General features: G+C 39.4%; 3 protein-coding genes and 1 pseudogene across 3 annotated transcripts; all 4 read left to right on the plus strand.

The window, feature by feature from the left end:
- Positions 1–188: 188 nt before the first annotated feature.
- LOC115581114 (dual specificity protein phosphatase 26-like) lies at positions 189–2,084 on the plus strand. The gene is made up of 3 exons (XM_030415977.1): positions 189–761; positions 1,196–1,407; positions 1,491–2,084. Exons 1-3 carry the CDS (start codon positions 583–585, stop codon positions 1,682–1,684), a joined length of 585 nt encoding a protein of 194 aa, XP_030271837.1. The 5' UTR covers positions 189–582; the 3' UTR covers positions 1,685–2,084.
- A 229-nt stretch (positions 2,085–2,313) lies between these two features.
- LOC115581112 (plasma serine protease inhibitor-like) lies at positions 2,314–19,838 on the plus strand. Its single transcript, XM_030415975.1, is given in 8 exon segments — positions 2,314–2,709; positions 17,842–17,942; positions 17,944–18,476; positions 18,867–18,937; positions 19,030–19,223; positions 19,348–19,475; positions 19,478–19,494; positions 19,582–19,838. Coding segments are annotated over 7 exon segments (1,239 nt in total). The 5' UTR covers positions 2,314–2,709; positions 17,842–17,844; the 3' UTR covers positions 19,780–19,838.
- Positions 3,850–6,888, plus strand: LOC115581110 (serpin A3-5). Its single transcript, XM_030415972.1, has 6 exons — positions 3,850–3,897; positions 4,893–5,529; positions 5,915–5,985; positions 6,078–6,271; positions 6,397–6,544; positions 6,632–6,888. Exons 2-6 carry the CDS (start codon positions 4,896–4,898, stop codon positions 6,827–6,829), a joined length of 1,245 nt encoding a protein of 414 aa, XP_030271832.1. The 5' UTR covers positions 3,850–3,897; positions 4,893–4,895; the 3' UTR covers positions 6,830–6,888.
- On the plus strand, positions 10,697–12,641 carry LOC115581109 (hibernation-specific plasma protein HP-55-like; annotated as a pseudogene).
- Positions 19,839–20,517: the final 679 nt, after the last annotated feature.

Consider the following 20,517-nt stretch of genomic DNA (forward strand, 5'->3'; position numbering starts at 1 on the left):
ATTTTCTATTGCAAACAGTTAAGAGCGCCCTTAGAGTATAAGCTCAATATGGATAACGGCTATAAATAATTCAATTCTATTAAAAAAAAAACACACACCTGTTTTTAAAATTGATGAATGAGGAAAAAGTGCTTGTTTTTTTTTTTCCTGACAAGTGGAAACTGCTGCACGGCCTCACAAACCCTACATCTGCCGGGCAGCATTCAGATCTTTAAATAGAGAGCTATTTTGATGCAAAAGCACAACACGGGCCTCTGAACGCTGGAGGCACATGGGTTAGATTTAATTTGAGGGTCAAATGCCCTGACAGCACTTACTGTAGGTCTCCCTGCAGTGAGTAAATCTGAGGTGAAGAAGCCTGAGACGGTCATTCATGTTACCCAGCTATACACGGCAGTTCCATACTACTCGGGAGAAATTTTTCAGAACTTTTTTTTTTTTATGTAACTAAATTGCCATAAACTGCAGCTACTTTTTTCTTTTCTTTTTTTTTACATTTTAGTGGAAAAGAAGTTGCCTGATAAGTTAAGAAAATTGCTGCGTCACCTCTGACATTTGCCTCAACTCCAAACAGAATAAGCAATGTCCTATACAGCCAAACTTCCTGCGTCCTGGAACGATAAACCTCCTCCTCGCAAAGTGGAAATTGACCTGAGCTCACCTGGTTTGGCAGTGTTCGAGTTGGAAAGACTCTTGTTCACTGGCAAAGCCATCATTAGCCATGCGGACGAAGTGTGGCCAAGGCTTTACATCGGTGACCAGTAAGTGACTTACTTCTCTCTTTTGAGGAAAAAAAACACAAAAAGGTAGCACAACCTTGTAACCCTCTCTTGTGCATGCTTCTTTCCAAATATTGTGACAGAGAGAGTGAATGGAGCCTTTACGCAAATATTACCCAAGTCTAGACTTTGATTTAGTCCACATGTGTGAAAGAGGAACTGAGCATTAATCAGATTTATGTGCTGACTGACTAACTTGAGATCGGACGGGTTGCGTTCCACATTGCGTAAACTGCAGCTCAGCTATGTGAGAGTTTCCACTTAGGGAGGGCATGAAAGCAAGGTCTCATGTTTCCTGACATATTCTTACTCGCATGTCTGAGATTACTTTTCTAAATATCAATCCATCACTGCGAAACGAGCTGCATGCAAACAGTTCAACAGGAAACACACCACAGGCTCGTTGTGTTTTTCAGAGAAAGTGCAGAGAACCGGGCTGATCTATCCGTGCATGGAGTCACTCACATCCTGAATGCAGCTCACAGTAAACGCAGAGGGCAGCCAGATATTTATGCGGGCATGAGGATCACCTACATGGGCATAGAGGCTCATGACTCCTGCACGTTTGACATGAGTGTCAACTTCCAGGCAGCAGCCGACTTTATCCACAGCGCACTCCTCAGAGGAGGTGAGAGAAGGGGAAGAAAACGTGATCTTAATTTATGATTAAATTGGGTGTCTGTTTAGAAATAATGCTTTTCTGATTCTCAGGCAAAGTGTTGGTGCACTGTCATGTAGGAGTGAGCCGCTCTGCCACCCTGGTCCTGGCTTACCTGATGCTGAAGCAGAACCTGACCCTCGTGGAGGCGATTTGTGCTGTGAAAGATAACCGGGGCGTTATCCCCAATCGAGGTTTCCTCCGACAGCTCATCAAGCTGGACGGCCAGCTCTTTGGAACACACTGAACCCTGTTTAATAGCATCACCGGTCAGGTTTCATGGGTCCAGAACAAATGGAAAAGTGTGACAAAGATAGCTCAAGCACTGTACAACAGAGGTTTTCAAACAGGGATGTGGGCCTCACCAGGGGGATCCAAACAGCTTTGGGGAAGTTATATAATATTACAGTGTTTCCAGACATTCTTAAAGCGCAAGATGTCCCTAAAATGAAAAATTTTAATCAATATCTAGTCACCCCAATGCCGATGAAAAGTCGGATGAGGTTTCGTATTCCACAAAACTTTGAAGCAAAAGAGCATTGCAGCATTCCCCTGAACAACTGAAGCAGATGGGGACTTGATTTATAATGTTAAAAAGGCAAAAAAACAAATAGACTCAGAAAATGACTCCATACAGCACTTCCGATGTAAACCAAATCTCCTTGAGCCCCAAGATGCAAAATTGATTTGAAAAGATATTATTTACTCTTGAACACTCGTCAAGGGTGTAAAGAAACGGTGTTTCAAATCAGTTTGGGTTCTGAGGCCTCCCAGTCGCCTTGGATTGGGCAAGACAAGCTGTATGGAGCCATTTTATATTTACATTGTTGTGGTGGTGCTGGCATTAAATTTCCTCACTCCAAGTTGTTGGCAAACAAAAAGGGCCTATACAGACCAGAGTTTCTGGCTGACAATCACAGGGGACTGAGGTTCACAATGAGGGTGAGAGCCACCTGTTTGCCATTCTCCGCCACTTTTAAGCCTTCACAAAAAGGGTGTCATCACACCCTGAGTGGCTGGAAGGAAAATGCCCCAAGCAGGTTTCACTCCTCAATCAGGAGTCAGTCCCCCCACCTGGGCACAGGTGATCTGAATCCCCTGCAATAAGCCATGAGGAAAAACCAGCACAAACAAAAAGAAATAGCAAGTCTCAATCAAACAATTGGACTGCTACATTGATACCGGAATACTGTCAGGTGGTTTTGTTGTGATGCTCCAAAACTGTTTAGTGGACTAACTTCACTTGCAGCAACTTTCCATCAGCATAGGGGGGTGAGTAGTTAATAGGACTTTAAAGGTCCAGTTCCCTCGGTTTCACAGACTCAGCACGACATGGCTTAAGATACAGATCAAGCTTGATTACTATTACAACACTGGGAATGTTTTTCATAATAACTGACTGGTTGTACAGAAGCTCAAAGACAAAAACTAAACAGTCAGAGGTTTGAATGTGTGAATTCTACTCAGTTGAGCTGCTGTGTGGTAGTGATGCCAGAAAACTGCAGGAAATATTGAAATAACCTCAATTTCTATTAATTCACAAAATACATAAACTGAAGCATTTTTAACGACTCAGTGGGGATTCCAAGGACCTGTGGGAGCCCTGATTACAGCAGCTGTGAGAGATAAGAAGATCATAGAATAGCCGAGTATGTGTGACTTGGTTAAAAGGAGAGTTCAGAGATTCAGAAGTTTGGGGTAATTTTACCCTTCTCCCCAGAGTTGGAAGCTAATAAATGCTGTAAGAAAGGACTTTTTTCATGTATTTTTTTTAAGTTTGAAGCATATTTGGCCTATCTTGGCTCAAGTGTTGAATGTCTGTGATCAGATGACAAAATCATGATCCCGTCCAGGAATTGCTGCTGACTAAGAGGGTGAGGGGGCACCCTTATGTAAGCTTTTTGTAAGGGGAGCCCAACAGGCTCAGACTTTGAAAACCGTCTGTTTTACAATGTTCAAATTGGATGCAAGGATTTTGTTATGGTTGCTGCTTTTTTACTCTTAGCACTGTTATTTCTTTAAAAGGGACTTGTCCTGTATTGCATTGTTATTACCATAAACATAATGTAATAATATGCCCTGTATATTCTGTCAGTGTACATGTTGAAGAACGTTACAGTAAAATGCATATACAGAAGCATTAAATGGGTTTCTACTGTGTGTTACTATAGATTACATACTATTGGCTAGAGACAGTAAATATCACTAGTACGTTTTTGAACTGGTTGGTGAAACAAACAATATCCACTCGAATTTTTACATTCGTCCTGTGCAGTCTCAGTTCGATGCCACGGTTAGATAGTAATCATTACACAGAACAAATGCAGGGGCAGAGCAAATAAGAGGCTGATACAGAGAATAAACAAAGCCAAAGTTCAATTGCTGTGATCCGTTTTATAAAACAGTAAATCTCCCCTGTCCTGTCAGTGCTTCGTTGGACATACAGTGAACCAGAAGAAGGTGAGTGGTCATTTAAAAAGATGCTTTAACAATAAATGTGATCTTCAAGTTAAACCACTCTGATTAACTGTTCTCCCTGGAATTGGCAAATCTTTACAAAATGTGTTTTTTAACAGTAAATGTAAATTCTTTAGCTCATATTTGCTCTTTCAATCCTTTTAAAGCTTGAATTGGTGTGTTGCAGTTTCAGGAAATTTAAAAGAAAAAATCTGATTTTAATTATGCATTAAATATTAACAACTCAAATAGGGAAAATAATATCAAGAGAACATTTTCTGAGTTTAAAGTCTCTCCCAACTATGAAAATTCAGTCATTATCTACTCACCACCGTGCTGATTGAAATTTGGGGGGAGGTTTTCTTGTCAACAAAACATTTATTTGGGACTTGTTCTAAAAGCATTGGCATGCACTGAATATGAGGTGGGTGCATAAGCTTGAGTGTGCATCAAGGGTTTCACATTTTTTTTTTTTCACATTTTAAAACAAGTCCACAGCTACTTTAGTTGTTAAGGAGAATGTTGCCAAGCTGTTTTGCAGAGAATCTCCCGAATGTTTTTGTGGACTATGAAACTCCACCTGACTTTCCAGCGACGAGTAGATAATGGCCCCTCAAAGGGCTTCACAACAAACAATAAAACACACGGTAATCAAAGACAAGTTAAAACCATGTAGAAACTGCAAAGATTAAAAGTTAAAAAGCAGTGGGTACATTTAAATAGAGCTGTGCAAGGTGTTAAAAATGAAATAAATTAAAGAAACTATAAACCTAAATTTAAACACCCCTATAGAAAAAATCTAACTGATAAGATCAGGTAGAAAAATAAATCCTGACTTCTGTCTGTAAAATAACCAAAACTTCTCCAATGTCACTTATAGTAAGAAGCCTTTCAGAGCCTTTAAACAGACATTAATATACTACAAGTAAAATTCATATTGGCAACAGCAAACATTTTGCAATCCAGATGAATAATCCACTTTTAACCTTTTGTCGTAGCTCATGACGATGCGTGCAGCCCTGTGTATCTGGATCTTGGCGGCAGTGATCTGCGTGGGTAGAGGTCATGCCATCGTCAAACATCAGGCAGAGCAGGACACTGTGGTTGACAGCAGGGCCAACACTGCCTCTCTGGTGAACGCAGCAAACAAAGAGTTTGTCTTCCGTCTGTACAGAAAGTTAGCAGCTCATGCTGACTCACAAGGCAAGAATATCTTTTACTCCCCATTTAGTGTGTCTACTGCCTTGGCTGCCTTGTCTGTAGGCGCTCGAGGGGAGACCCACCAGCAGCTCTTCAGCGGTCTCGGTTACAACAACACCCTACTGACGCAGGAAAATGTAAATCAGGCCTTTCAGATGCTCCTCGATAGGGCAAACGAGACAACTCGTGGCTTCATCAACTCGGGGACTGCTGTATTCGTAGACAACAAATTCAAGCCTCAGCCTGAGTTCCTGGAGACCTTGAGGCAGTCCTACCTTGCAGATGGGTTCAATGTTGACTTCACCAAAACCACAGACAGTGAAAATACCATCAATGAATATGTGAAGGAGAAGACCAACGGGAAGATAGACAAGCTGGTCAGCAATCTGGATCCAAGCACAGTCATGTATCTCATCAGTTACATCTACTTCAAAGGTAAAAGGTTGCATGAAATGAAAGGCAATGTGTTAGCTCTGTTTGATGAGAAACCTTTAAAGGTGCCATACATAAGATTTTTTTCACATGTAATCAAAAGAAATGGGGGGCTTCATATCAAAGAAATCACTGACTGCTGCCAACTGCAGCCGCCATTAACCTGTTAGCTTAGTTAGCAGCTAGCAGTCCAGACTGGGAGTTTGAATCAATAAAGACGTGTTGATGTTTAGGCTGAAGATAATCTTGTTTTTAGTGTTTTGGGTTTGCTTGAAGGAACATGTACTGTTCAGTTAATTTTTGCATTTTAAATTCTTTTATATTACACCTGAAGTCTTATGTATCCACCATGAGTTGTGCTTTGATTCTGCTCATCTCAATCAAACAGGACAGTGGGCGAGCCCATTTGATCCCGTGCTCACCAAGGAGGACATGTTCAACGTGGATGAGAACACCAAGGTTCAATGTTCCTTCATTGATTCAGATGGGAGTTTGGTTGCAATACTTGCGCATCATCACAAATCCTTTATGTTAAAATGATCATTTTTCAGATTCCAGTCCAGATGATGAATATGGAGGAGGAACTTCATTCTTATTACGACCAGGGGATTAACACAACAGTCCTCCAGCTCCCCTTCAACAACTCCTACTCCATGCTGCTGTTGCTGCCAGACGACATGGCAGTGTTGGAGAATGACATTTCCAGAGGTCATGTCACCAAATGGTTAAAATGGATGAGGCCCAGGTTGGGAGAATCTAAAATCATCCTTAAATTCTTGGTTTCTAATATCGAAGTTTTGTATTAACTACTCAGCTACGTCCTTTCAGTTCAATCACTGTATGTTTGTCTATTTTCCAATCTTATTTCAGGAGATATGATGTATATGTTCCAAAGTTCTCCATCAAGACCTCCTACTCTCTGAATGATGTGTTGACTGGAATGGGAATGACTGACATGTTTGGTGATCGTGCAGACTTGAGCGGCATTGCAGAGGGGCAAAAACTGGCGGTCTCCGAGGTAAGGATAACATTTTATTGAACACACACATTTCGTTCCCTATATTCCATCCCATGTTAACTTCACTCTGCCTGCATTACTCTGTAGGTTGTGCACCAGGCTACTTTAGATGTCGATGAGGCTGGAGCCACTGCTGCAGCTGCTACTGGTGTCGGCATCATGCTCATGTCTTACCGCCACATCCCTGTCCTGAAATTCAATCGTCCATTTATGGTCATCATCACTGAACGCAACACAGAAAACATACTCTTCATGGGCAAGATTCTGAACCCAAAGATGGAATAAACACTTTGTGTTTACAGAAGCACAGCTGTTGCATTACATATAAAGTTCTCAGAAAAACACTGGTTCTGTGGTGTCATGCTTTATTATTATGTTACAGTTTCAATGTTTTATTAGTGTTTTTTTTTTTTTTTTAATTCATTTAAAGTAAAGGGATAAACTATTGTCAACAGGTGTCAGTATTACAGGGATAACATTTTATGACAGATAGAAAAGATCAAGTGAAGTGTTTTTTTTTTATTCTATAACAACTTTTCCTTCTCTTCATAAATATTTGACCTACCTAACACTGGGTCATCTCGGCCGTAAAACATTGATATATTACTTTTAATAAGACTAAACAGTTTTGTGTATTGACCTTTTTTCCCTGAGATGTTGCGTAAAGTGTGTATGGCCGATACAGCCTACAAACAGGCTGTTTCATGACAATACTGAAATGTTACATCAGCCTGAATATAAGGCTATGTAGTGTGTAAAGTATGACAAACTTTGTATTTATTACTTAAATCAAACAGCCAAGGGCAACCACATTAGGATTGGTGTTGGTTATTGATTAGTTAATTCAAAATAACTAATCCCCCAACAAAGTCTAAATAATGATTTTAGTGTTTGTTCCAAACAAACAAAAGACCCATATTACTTGTGTAGTTGGTGTAACAGCTTTAATTATATATATTTTTAAGAATATTAAAAAGAATAAAATGATGATAAAGTAGCAATGTATACATTTTCTGAACCAATCAGAAGAGAGGGAGGAACTGCACCATTTATTACAACACTTTAGATATTCCAATGCAGTGCATTTTCAATCATTCCAAATTAGAGTGATGAGTAGTAGTAGGTGTAGCAGTAATACATACTTTGTGTTCAACCATAGTATTTGTATAATCTGCTTTGAGAATGGTTTAATCATTTCCTTCATTTATTTTGGTGTTCAACTTACTGCAGTCTAATCGTCTGACTGTAGGTGGCAGCAAAGCGCCGCGTCGAGTCGGCTTAGCTGAAATGATTAGATCCCACGAAGAACTATGCCCTGGTTTGATTGGATAGCTCGGAAATTGTTTCAGACATGGCCGAAACAGCACTTCCGATGTAAACCAAATCTCCTGATGCCCCGAGATGCAAAATTGTTTAGAAAAGACATTATTTACACTTGAACATTCATCAGAGTGTAAAGAAACGTTGTCTCAAATCAGTTTAGGCCTCCCAGTCGACTTGAGTTGGGCCAGAATGTTATGGAGCCATTTTATATTTAGATTGTTGTGGTGGTGCTGGCAGTAAAATTCCTCAATCTAAGTTGTGGGCAAACAAAAAGGGCCAAAACAGACCACAGTGTCTGGCTGACAATAATAATAATAATAATAATAATAATAATAATACATTTTATTTGTTTGATGGTGCCTTTCAAGTCACCCAAGGTCACCTTACATAGGATTAAAATATAAAATCACAGAATAACATCACAGAATATTAAAAACAAACATTGACATAGAAAGAAAAAGAAAAGAAAAGAAAAGTGTAGTGCACAGTGACCAGTCAGAGTGAGTATGCCAGTTTGAACAGGTGGGTTTTGAGTTTGGATTTGAATGTTGCGATGGAGTCTGACTGTCTTATGTGTGGGGGGAGAGAGATCCATAGTCTGGGTGCCGAGCAGCTGAAGGCTCAGGCACCCATGGTACTGAGGCGAGTAGTTAATGAACATTTCAAGGACTTAAAAGGTCCAATTCCCTCGGTTTCACGGACTCAGCCCGACATGGCTTAAGATACAGATCAAGATTGATTACTTTTACAACACTTGGAATGTTTTTAATGATAACTGGCTGGTTGTACAGAAGCTCAAAGACAAAAACTAAACAGAGTCAGAGGTTTGAATGTTTGAATTCTACTCAGTTGAGCTGCTGTGTGACAGTGATGCCAGAAAACTGCAGGAAATATTTAAATAACCTCAAGTTCTATTCATTCACAAAATATAGAAACTCAAGCATTTTTAATGACTCAGTGCAGATTCCAAGGACCTGTGGGAGCCCTGATTACAGCAGCTATGACAGATAAGAATATCATAGAATAGCCGAGTATGTGTGACTTGGTTAAAAGGAGAGTTCAGAGTCAGAAGTTTGGGGTAATTATACCCTTCTCCCCAGAGTCAGAAGTTGATAAATGCTTCAAGAACGGACTTTTTTCATGTAGTTTTTTAAGTTTGAAGCATATTTGGCCTATCTTGGCTCAAGTGTTGAATGTCTACGTGATCAGATGACAAAATCATGATCCCGTCCAGGAATTGTTGCTGACTAAAAGGGTGAGGGGGCACCCTTATGTAAGCTTTTTTTAAGGGGAGGCCAACAGGGTCAGACTTTGAAAACCGTCTGTTCTACAATGTTGTACAAATTGGATGCAAGGATTTTGTTATGATTGCTGCTTTTTTACTCTTAGCACTGTTATTTCTTTTAAAAGGGACTTGTCCTGTATTGCATTGTTATTACCATAAACGTAATGTAATAATATGCCCTGTATATTCTGTCAGTGTACATGTTGAAGAACGTTACAGTAAAAATGCATATACAGAAGCATTAAATGGGTTTCTACTGTGTGTTACTATAGATTACATACTATTGGCTAGAGACAGTAAATATCGCTAGTATGTTTTTGAACTGGTTGGTAAAGCAAACAATATCCACTTGAATTTTTACATTCGTCCTGTGCAGTCTCAGTTCGATGCCACGGTTAGATAGTAATCATTACACAGAACAAATGCAGGGGCAGAGCAAATAAGAGGCTGATACAGAGAATTAACAAAGCCAAAGTTCAGTTGCTGTGATCCGTTTTATAAAACAGTAAATCTCCCCTGTCCTGTCAGTGCTTCGCTGGACGTACAGTGAACCAGAAGAAGGTGAGTGGTCATTTAAAAAGATGCTTTAACAATAATGTGATCTTCACGTTAAACCACTCTGATTAACTGTTCTCCCTGGAATTAGTAAATCTTGTGTTTTTCAACATTAAATGTAAATTCTTTAGCCCATATTTGCTCTTTTAATCATTTTAAAGCTTAAATTGGTGTGTTGTAGTTTGAGGAAATTTAAAAGAAAAAATCTGATTTTAATTATGCATTAAATATTAACAACTCAAATAGGGAAAAAAATATTAAGAGAAAATGTTTTGAGTTTAAAGGCTCTCCCAAATATGAAAATTCAGTCATTATCTACTCACCACCGTGCTGATTGAAATTTGGGGGAGGTTTTCTTGTCCACAAAACATTTATTTTGGACTTGTTCTAAAAGCATTGGCATGCACTGAATATGAGGTGGGTGCACAAGCTTGATTGTGCATCAAGGGTTTCAATTGTTTTTTTCACATTTTAAAACAAGTCCACAGCTAATTAAGTTGTTAAGGAGAATGCTGCAAAGCTGTTTTGCAGAGAAGCTCCTGAATGTTTTTGTAGACTACGAAACTCCACCTGACTTTCCATCGACGAGTAGATAATAGCCCCTCAAAGTGCTTCACAACAAACAATAAAACACACGGTAATAAAAGACAAGTTAAAACCATGTAGAAACTGCAAAGATTAAAAGTTAAAAAGCAGTGGGTACATTTAAATGGAGCTGTGCAAGGTGTTAAGAATAAAATGAATTAAAGAAACTATAAACCTAAATTTAAACACCCCCATAGGAAAAATCAAACTGATAAGATCAGGTAGAAAAATAAATCCTGACTTCTGTCTGTAAAATAACCAAAACTTCTCCAATGTCACTTATAGTAAGAAGCCTTTCAGAGCCTTTAAACAGACATTAATATAACTGCAAGTAAAATCCATATTGGCAACAGCAAACATTTTGCAATCCAGATGAATAATCCACTTTTAACCTTTTGTCGTAGCTCATGATGATGCGTGCAGCCCTGTGTATCTGGATTTTGTCGGCAGTGATCTGCGTGGGTAGAGGTCATGCCATCGTCAAACATCAGGCAGAGCAGGACACTGTGGTTGACAGCAGGGCCAACACTGTCCTCTCTGGTGAACGCAGCAAACAACGAGTTTGTCTTCCGTTTGTACAGAAAGTTAGCAGCTCATGCTGACTCACAAGGCAAGAATATCTTTTACTCCCCATTTAGTGTGTCTACTGCCTTGGCTGCCTTGTCTGTAGGAGCTCGGGGGGAGACCCACCAGCAGCTCTTCAGCGGTCTTGGTTACAACAACACCCTACTGACGCAGGAAAATGTAAATCAGGCCTTTCAGATGCTCCTCAATAGGGCAAACGAGGCAACTCGTGGCTTCATCAGCTCGGGGACTGCTGTATTCGTAGACAACAAATTCAAGCCTCGTTCTGAGTTCCTGGAGGTCTTGAGGCAGTCCTACCTTGCAGATGGGTTCAATGTTGACTTCACCAACACCACAGACAGTGCAAATACCATCAATGAATATGTGAAGGAGAAGACCAACGGGAAGATAGATGAGCTGGTCAGCAATCTGGATCCAAGCACAGTCATGTATCTCATCAGTTACATCTACTTTAAAGGTAAAAGGCTGCATGAAATGAAAGGCAATGTGTTAGCTCTGTTTGATGTTAAACCTTTAAAGGTGCCATTCATAAGATTTTTTTCACATGTGATCAAAAAAAATGGGGGGCTTCATATCAAAGTAATCACTGACTGCTGCCAACTGCAGCTGCCATTAGCCCGTTAGCTTAGTTAGCCATGCAGCTAGCAGTCCAGACTGGGAGTTTGAAGCAATAAAGACGTGTTGATGTCTAGGCTGAAGATAATCTTGTTTTTAGTGTTTTGGGTTTGCTTGAAGGAACATGTACTGTTCCTGAGTTGTGCTTTGATTCTGCTCATCTCCATCAAACAGGACAGTGGGCGATCCCATTTCGTCCCGAGCTCACCAAGGAGGACATGTTCAACGTGGATGAGAACACCAAGGTTCAATGTTCCTTCATTTATTCAGATGGGATTTGGGTTGCAATACTTATGCATCATCACAAATCCTTCATGTTAAAATGATAATTTTTCAGATTCCAGTCCAGATGATGTATATGCAGAAGCAACTTCATTCTTATTACGACCAGGGGATTAACACAACAGTCCTCCAGCTCCCCTTCAACAACTCCTACTCCATGCTGCTGTTGCTGCCAGACGACATGGCAGTGTTGGAGAATGACATTTCCAGAGGTCATGTCACCAAATGGTTCAAATGGATGAGGCCCAGGTTGGGAGAATCTAAAATCATCCTTAAATTCTTGGTTTCCAATATCGAAGTTTTGTATTAACTACTCAGCTACATCCTTTCAGTTCAATCATTGTATGTTTGTTTATTTCCCAATTTTCTTACAGGGTATATAAATTACATGTTCCAAAGTTCTCCATCAAGACCTCCTACTCACTGAATGATGTGTTGACTGGAATGGGAATGACTGACATGTTTGGTGATCGTGCAAACTTGAGCGGCATTGCAGAGGGGAAAAAAACTGGCGGTCTCCGAGGTAAGGATAACATTTTATTGAACACACACATTTCCTTCCCTATATTCCATCCCATGTTAACTTCACTCTGCCTGCATTACTCTGTAGGTTGTGCACCAGGCCACTTTAGATGTCAATGAGGCTGGAGCCACTGCTGCAGCTGCTACTGGTGTCAGCATCATGGCTATGTCTTCCCTCCACACCCCTGTCCTGAAATTCAATCGTCCATTTATGGTCATCATCACTGAACGCAACACAGACAATATACTCTTCATGGGCAAGATTCTGAACCCAAAGATGGAATAAAGACTTTGTGTTTACAGAAGCACAGCTGTTGCATTACATATAAAGTTCTCTGAAAAACACTGGTTCTGTGGTGTCATGCTTTATCATTATGTTACAGTTTCAATGTTTTATTAGTGTTTTTTTTTTTAAAATTCATTTAAAGTAAAGGGATAAACTATTGTCAACAGGTGTCAGTATTACAGGGATAATATTTCATAACAGATACAAAAGATTAAGTGAAGTGTTTTTTATTTGATTCTATAACAACTTCTCTTTCTCTTCTTAAATATTTGACCTACCTAACACTGGGTCATCTCGGCCGTAAAACATTGATATATTACTTTTAATAGATATGACTAAACAGTTTTGTGTATTGACCTTTTTTTTCCTGAGATGTTGTGTAATGTTTGTATGGCCGGTACAGCCTACAAACAGGCTGTTGTTCATGACAATACTGAAATGTTACATCAGCCTACATATAGCGCTATGTAGTGTGTAAAGTATGACAAACTGTTTATTTATTTCTTAAATCAAACAGCCAAGGGCAACCACATTAGGATTGGTGTTAGTTATTCATTAGTTAATTCATAATAAAGCAGCCCAACAAAGTCTAAATAATGATTTTAGTGTTTGTTCCAAACAAACAAAAGACCCATATTACTTGTGTAGTTGGTGTAACAGCTTTAATTATATATATTTTTAAGAATATTAAAAAGAATAAAATGATGATAAAGTAGCAATGTATACATTTTCTGAACCAATCAGAAGAGAGGGAGGAACTGCACCATTTATTACAACATTTTAGAGATTCCAATGCAGTGCATTTTTAATCATTCCAAATTGGAGTGATGAGTAGTAGTAGCAGGAGTAGCAGTAATACATACTTTGTGTTCAACCATAGTATTTGTATAATCTGCTTTGAGAATGGTTTAATCATTTCCTTCATTTATTTTGGTGTTCAACTTACTGCAGTCTAATCGTCTGACTGTAGGTGGGAGCAAAGCGCCGCGTCGAGTCGGCTTAGCTGAAATGATTAGATCCCACGAAGAACTATGCCCTGGTTTGATTGGATAGCTCGGAAATTGTTTCAGACATGGCCGAAACAGCACTTCCGATGTAAACCAAATCTCCTGATGCCCCGAGATGCAAAATTGTTTAGAAAAGACATTATTTACACTTGAACATTCATCAGAGTGTAAAGAAACGTTGTCTCAAATCAGTTTAGGCCTCCCAGTCGACTTGAGTTGGGCCAGAATGTTATGGAGCCATTTTATATTTAGATTGTTGTGGTGGTGCTGGCAGTAAAATTCCTCAATCTAAGTTGTGGGCAAACAAAAAGGGCCAAAACAGACCACAGTGTCTGGCTGACAATAATAATAATAATAATAATAATAATAATAATACATTTTATTTGTTTGATGGTGCCTTTCAAGTCACCCAAGGTCACCTTACATAGGATTAAAATATAAAATCACAGAATAACATCACAGAATATTAAAAACAAACATTGACATAGAAAGAAAAAGAAAAGAAAAGAAAAGTGTAGTGCACAGTGACCAGTCAGAGTGAGTATGCCAGTTTGAACAGGTGGGTTTTGAGTTTGGATTTGAATGTTGCGATGGAGTCTGACTGTCTTATGTGTGGGGGGAGAGAGATCCATAGTCTGGGTGCCGAGCAGCTGAAGGCTCAGGCACCCATGGTACTGAGGCGAGTAGTTAATGAACATTTCAAGGACTTAAAAGGTCCAATTCCCTCGGTTTCACAGACTCAGCCCGACATGGCTTAAGATACAGATCAAGATTGATTACTATTACAACACTTGGAATGTTTTTAATAATAACTGGCTGGTTGTACAGAAGCTCAAAGACAAAAACTAAACAGAGTCAGAGGTTTGAATGTTTGATTTCTACTCAGTTGAGCTGCTGTGTGACAGTGATGCCAGAAAACTGCAGGAAATATTTAAATAACCTCAAGTTCTATTCATTCACAAAATATAGAAACTCAAGCATTTTTAATGACTCAGTGCAGATTCCAAGGACCTGTGGGAGCCCTGATTACAGCAGCTATGACAGATAAGAATATCATAGAATAGCCGAGTATGTGTGACTTGGTTAAAAGGAGAGTTCAGAGTCAGAAGTTTGGGGTAATTATACCCTTCTCCCCAGAGTCAGAAGTTGATAAATGCTTCAAGAACGGACTTTTTTCATGTAGTTTTTTAAGTTTGAAGCATATTTGGCCTATCTTGGCTCAAGTGTTGAATGTCTACGTGATCAGATGACAAAATCATGATCCCATCCAGGAATTGTTGCTGACTAAGAGGGTGAGGGGGCACCCTTATGTAAGCTTTTTTTAAGGGGAGGCCAACAGGGTCAGACTTTGAAAACCGTCTGTTCTACAATGTTGTACAAATTGGATGCAAGGATTTTGTTATGATTGCTGCTTTTTTACTCTTAGCACTGTTATTTCTTTTAAAAGGGACTTGTCCTGTATTGCATTGTTATTACCATAAACGTAATGTAATAATATGCCCTGTATATTCTGTCAGTGTACATGTTGAAGAACGTTACAGTAAAAATGCATATACAGAAGCATTAAATGGGTTTCTACTGTGTGTTACTATAGATTACATACTATTGGCTAGAGACAGTAAATATCGCTAGTACGTTTTTGAACTCGCTGGTAAAGCAAACAATATCCACTTGAATTTTTACATTTGTCCTGTGCAGTCTCAGTTCGATGCCACGGTTAGATAGTAATCATTACACAGAACAAATGCAGGGGCAGAGCAAATAAGAGGCTGATACAGAGAATTAACAAAGCCAAAGTTCAGTTGCTGTGATCCGTTTTATAAAACAGTAAATCTCCCCTGTCCTGTCAGTGCTTCGCTGGACGTACAGTGAACCAGAAGAAGGTGAGTGGTCATTTAAAAAGATGCTTTAACAATAAATGTGATCTTCACGTTAAACCACTCTGATTAACTGTTCTCCCTGGAATTAGCAAATCTTTACAAAATGTGTGTTTTTAAAAGTAAATGTAAATTCTTTAGCCCATATTTGCTCTTTTAATCCTTTTAAAGCTTGAATTGGTGTGTTGTAGTTTGAGGAAATTTAAAAGAAAAAATCTGATTTTAATTATGCATTAAATATTAACAACTCAAATAGGGAAAAAAATATTAAGAGAAAATGTTTTGAGTTTGTCTCTCCCAAATATGAAAATTCAGTCATTATCTACTCACCACCGTGCTGATTGAAATTTGGGGGGAGGTTTTCTTGTCCACAAAACATTTATTTGGGACTTGTTCTAAAAGCATTGGCATGCACTGAATATGAGGTGGGTGCACAAGCTTGATTGTGCATCAAGGGTTTCAATTGTTTTTTTTTCACATTTTAAAACAAGTCCACAGCTACTTTAGTTGTTAAGGAGAATGCTGCAAAGCTGTTTTGCAGAGAAGCTCCTGAATGTTTTTGTAGACTACGAAACTCCACCTGACTTTCCATCGACGAGTAGATAATGGCCCCTCAAAGTGCTTCACAACAAACAATAAAACACACGGTAATAAAAGATAAGTTAAAACCATGTAGAAACTGCAAAGATTAAAAGTTAAAAAGCAGTGGGTACATTTAAATGGAGCTGTGCAAGGTGTTAAAAATAAAATACATTAAAGAAACTATAAACCTAAATTTAAACACCCCTATAGGAAAAATCAAACTGATAAGATCAGGTAGAAAAATAAATCCTGACTTCTGTCTGTAAAATAACCAAAACTTCTCCAATGTCACTTATAGCAAGAAGCCTTTCAGAGCCTTTTTAACAGACATCTCTCTATAAAAGCAAGTAACCTCTGTCTGTCTGTCTGTGTGTGTGTGTGTGTGTGTGTGTGTGTGTGTGTGTGTGTGTGTGTATTCCTCAAATATCTCTGCGGATCAGGATCAGACTGACCTGAGAGTTTCAACATGGCTGCTGCGTGGTTCAAGGGTGTGCTATTTCGCATTTGTTTGGACTGCAGTGATACCGTTAATAAATTATTTCATAAATGCTTTACAAATTCCATGAGCATTGTCCACCGGAGCCACCACAGTCACGTGCGCACCAGAGCCAATCACTGCAGAGCCCACCGTGACCCCCCATCTTAAGAAACAAGCAGATTTATACCTGCAGCGGCGCGAGCTGGACCGGGATTTTGCCGGCGGTTCGGTCCCGTTCAGTTATGTGCATCTAAACTGACTGTTGTGGATTAATGAGACTAAACGAGTCCGGACCGAGTCTCGGGGGAGATCCGGAGGAGATCCGGAGATGCGCGGACAACAAAGTGGAATCGGAATCTGTGGATGTTCGTGTGTAGCTAGCTGCTAGCTTTTCGAACATTGCCGTCACGTTTGCTTTGTGTCTGGTGCAGAAGAAACGGTAAAAAACGGGCTTTTGTCACGAAAGTGTCCAAGCAGCAAGTTTGGTTGTTGAGGAACAGGAAGTTGTGGGAGCGACGTAGGCAGATGAATGACAGGACAGTCGGTGTATAGACAACTATATTGTGAGTTGAGAGATTTGTGACATTTAGCGTGCCTGGAGTGTATAGTTAGTGTGTTATGTAGTGTTTGGTGTAGACTGTTTGAGGACAATGAGGAGATGCTGAATGTGGAGCAGGCAGTGCAGCTCTTCATTCAGCTGGAGGGAGCTCAGGCAGACCTGAGCACTGCCTGCATTTAAATGTATATAGTTACATATAACTTCGTAAATTTTTTAAATGTATGCACATATTTAGCAAACAACAATTTATATTTGCATTACAAGTTAAAAAAAAAAAAAAAAAAAGGTTTTTTAAACATATTTGTGGTTTTCACAGTAAAAAAATCTAACTTTTTCTACTCGGATTTTATGTTTTTTTTTTTTTGTGATTTTAGGTCCATTGTGTTAATACAGTATGTCAAAATGAAAAAATAACTGTACAGTCACACATGTGAGGTTGTGCTGAAAATAATGACACCAAGTAAATAGTTTTTAGGGTGAAATATAATAGCAAAATCGAAAATTGTCAAAAACGGCCAATTATACCCTGTAATATCGGATTTCACAACAAACCTAAATATCCCTGACGTCCCACCTTCAAACACAGCCTCATTTGGCCATCCATGAAAAAGCTTCTTAACCTCCCACTTTTCTATAGGAACACATATTTCCTACGGGCAATGCACTAGCTAATATAACTGCAAGTAAAATCCATGTTGGCAGCAGCAAACATTTTGCAATCCAGATGAATAACCCACTTTTAACCTTTTGTCGTAGCTCATGATGATGCGTGCAGCCCTGTGTATCTGGATCTTGTCGGCAGTGATCTGCGTGGGTAGAGGTCATGCCATCGTCAAACATCAGGCAGAGCAGGACACTGGTTGACAGCAGGGCCAACACTGTCTCTCTGGTGAACGCAGCAAACAAAGAGTTTGTCTTCCGTCTGTACAGAAAGTTAGCAGCTCATGCTGACTCACAAGGCAAGAATATCTTTTACTCCCCATTTAGTGTGTCTACTGCCTTGGCTGCCTTGTCTGTAGGAGCTCGGGGGGAGACCCACCAGCAGCTCTTCAGCGGTCTCGGTTACAACAACACCCTACTGACGCAGGAAAATGTAAATCAGGCCTTTCAGATGCTCCTCAATAGGGCAAACGAGGCAACTCGTGGCTTCATCAGCTCGGGGACTGCTGTATTCGTAGACAACAAATTCAAGCCTCAGCCTGAGTTCCTGGAGGCCTTGAGGCAGTCCTACCTTGCAGATGGGTTCAATGTTGACTTCACCAAAACCGCAGACAGTGAAAATACCATCAATGAATATGTGAAGGAGAAGACCAACGGGAAGATAGACAAGCTGGTCAGCAATCTGGATCCAAGCACAGTCATGTATCTCATCAGTTACATCTACTTTAAAGGTAAAAGGTTGCATGATATGAAAGGCAATGCGTTAGCTCTGTTTGATGTTAAACCTTTAAAGGTGCCATACATAAGATTTTTTTCACATGTAATCAAAAGAAATGGGGGGCTTCATATCAAAGTAATCACTTACTGCTGCCAACTGCAGCTGCCATTAGCCCGTTAGCTTAGTTAGCCATGCAGCTAGCAGTCCAGACTGGGAGTTTGAAGCAATAAAGATGTGTTGATGTTAAGGCTGAAGATAATCTTGTTTTTAGTGTTTTGGGTTTGCTTGAAGGAACATGTACTGTTAAGTTAATTTTTGCATTTTAAATTCTTTTATATTACACCTTAAGTTTTATGTATCTACCATGAGTTGTGCTTTGATTCTGCTCATCTCAATCAAACAGGACAGTGGGCGATCCCATTTCGTCCCGAGCTCACCAAGAAGGACATGTTCAACGTGGATGAGAACACCAAGGTTCAATGTTCCTTCATTTATTCAGAGGGGATTTGGGTTGCAATACTTATGCATCATCACAAATCCTTTATGTTAAAATGATCAATTTTCAGATTCCAGTCCAGATGATGAATATGGAGAAGCACCTTCATTTTTATTACGACCAGGGGATTAACACAACAGTCCTCCAGCTCCCCTTCAACAACTCCTACTCCATGCTGCTGTTGCTACCAGACGACATGGCAGTGTTGGAGAATGACATTTCTAGAGGTCATGTCACCAAATGGTTAAAATGGATGAGGCCCAGGTTGGGAGAATCTAAAATCATCCTTAAATTCTTGGTTTCTAATATCGAAGTTTTGTATTAACTACTCAGCTACGTCCTTTCGTTCAATCACTATATGTTTGTCTATTTCCCAATTTTCTTTCAGGAAATATGATTTATATGTTCCAAAGTTCTCCATCAAGACCTCCTACTCTCTGATTGATGTGTTGACTGGAATGGGAGTGACTGACATGTTTTGTGAGCATGCAAACTTGAGCGGCATTGCAGAGGGCAAAAAGTGGCGGTCTCTGAGGTAAGGATAACATTTTATTGAACACACATATTTCCTTCCCTATATTCCATCCCATGTTAACTTCACTCTGCCTGCATTACTCTGTAGGTTGTGCACCAGGCTACTTTAGATGTCGATGAGGCTGGAGCCACTGCTGCAGCTGCTACTGGTGTCGGCATCTATGGTTCGTCTTTCCTCCCCATCCCTGTCCTGAAATTCAATCGTCCATTTATGGTCATCATCACTGAACGCAATACAGAAAACATACTCTTCATGGGCAAGATTCTGAACCCAAAGATGGAATAAACACCTTGTGTTTACAGAAGCACAGCTGTTGCATTACATATAAAGTTCTCAGAAAAACACTGTTTCTGTGGTGTCATGCTTTATTATTATGTTACAGTTTCAATGTTTTATCAGTGTTTTTTTTTTTATCAACAGGTGTCAGTATTACAGGAATAATATTTTATAACAGATATAAAAGATTAAGTGAAGTGTTTTTTATTTGATTCTATAACAACTTTTCCTTCTCTTCTTAAATATTTGACCTACCTAACACTGGGTCATCTCGGCCGTAAAACATTGATATATTACTTTTAATAGATATGACTAAACAGTTTTGTGTATTGACCTTTTTTTCCTGAGATGTTGCGTAAAGTGTGTATGGCCGATACAGCCTACAAACAGGCTGTTTCATGACAATACTGAAATGTTAAATCAGCCTGAATATAGCGTTATGTAGTGTGTAAAGTATGACGAACTGTTTATTTATTACTTAAATCAAACAGCCAAGGGCAACCACATTAGGATTGGTGTTAGTTATTGATTAGTTAATTCAAAATAAAGCAGCCCAACAAAGTCTAAATAATGATTTTAGTGTTTGTTCCAAACAAAAGACCCATATTACTTGTGTAGTTGGTGTAACAGCTTTAATTATATATATTTTTAAGAATATTAAAAAAATAAAAAAAATGTTGATAAAGTAGCAATGTATACATTTTCTGAACCAATCAGAAGAGAGGGAGGAACTGCACCATTTATAAC

This window comes from Sparus aurata, chromosome 5 (genome assembly GCF_900880675.1).
Source record: "Sparus aurata chromosome 5, fSpaAur1.1, whole genome shotgun sequence".
NCBI lineage: Eukaryota > Metazoa > Chordata > Actinopteri > Spariformes > Sparidae > Sparus > Sparus aurata.

Bases quoted from the DNA above. Each gene is read 5' to 3' on its own strand.
- LOC115581114 (XM_030415977.1), top strand. From the start codon at position 583: ATGTCCTATACAGCCAAACTTCCTGCGTCCTGGAACGATAAACCTCCT. The intron at 762-1,195 runs GTAAGTGACTTA...TGTGTTTTTCAG, and splicing joins AGGCTTTACATCGGTGACCA to AGAAAGTGCAGAGAACCGGG. The intron at 1,408-1,490 runs GTGAGAGAAGGG...TCTGATTCTCAG, and splicing joins CAGCGCACTCCTCAGAGGAG to GCAAAGTGTTGGTGCACTGT.
- LOC115581110 (XM_030415972.1), top strand. From the start codon at position 4,896: ATGACGATGCGTGCAGCCCTGTGTATCTGGATCTTGGCGGCAGTGATC. The intron at 5,986-6,077 runs GTTCAATGTTCC...ATCATTTTTCAG, and splicing joins ACGTGGATGAGAACACCAAG to ATTCCAGTCCAGATGATGAA. The intron at 6,545-6,631 runs GTAAGGATAACA...ATTACTCTGTAG, and splicing joins AAAAACTGGCGGTCTCCGAG to GTTGTGCACCAGGCTACTTT.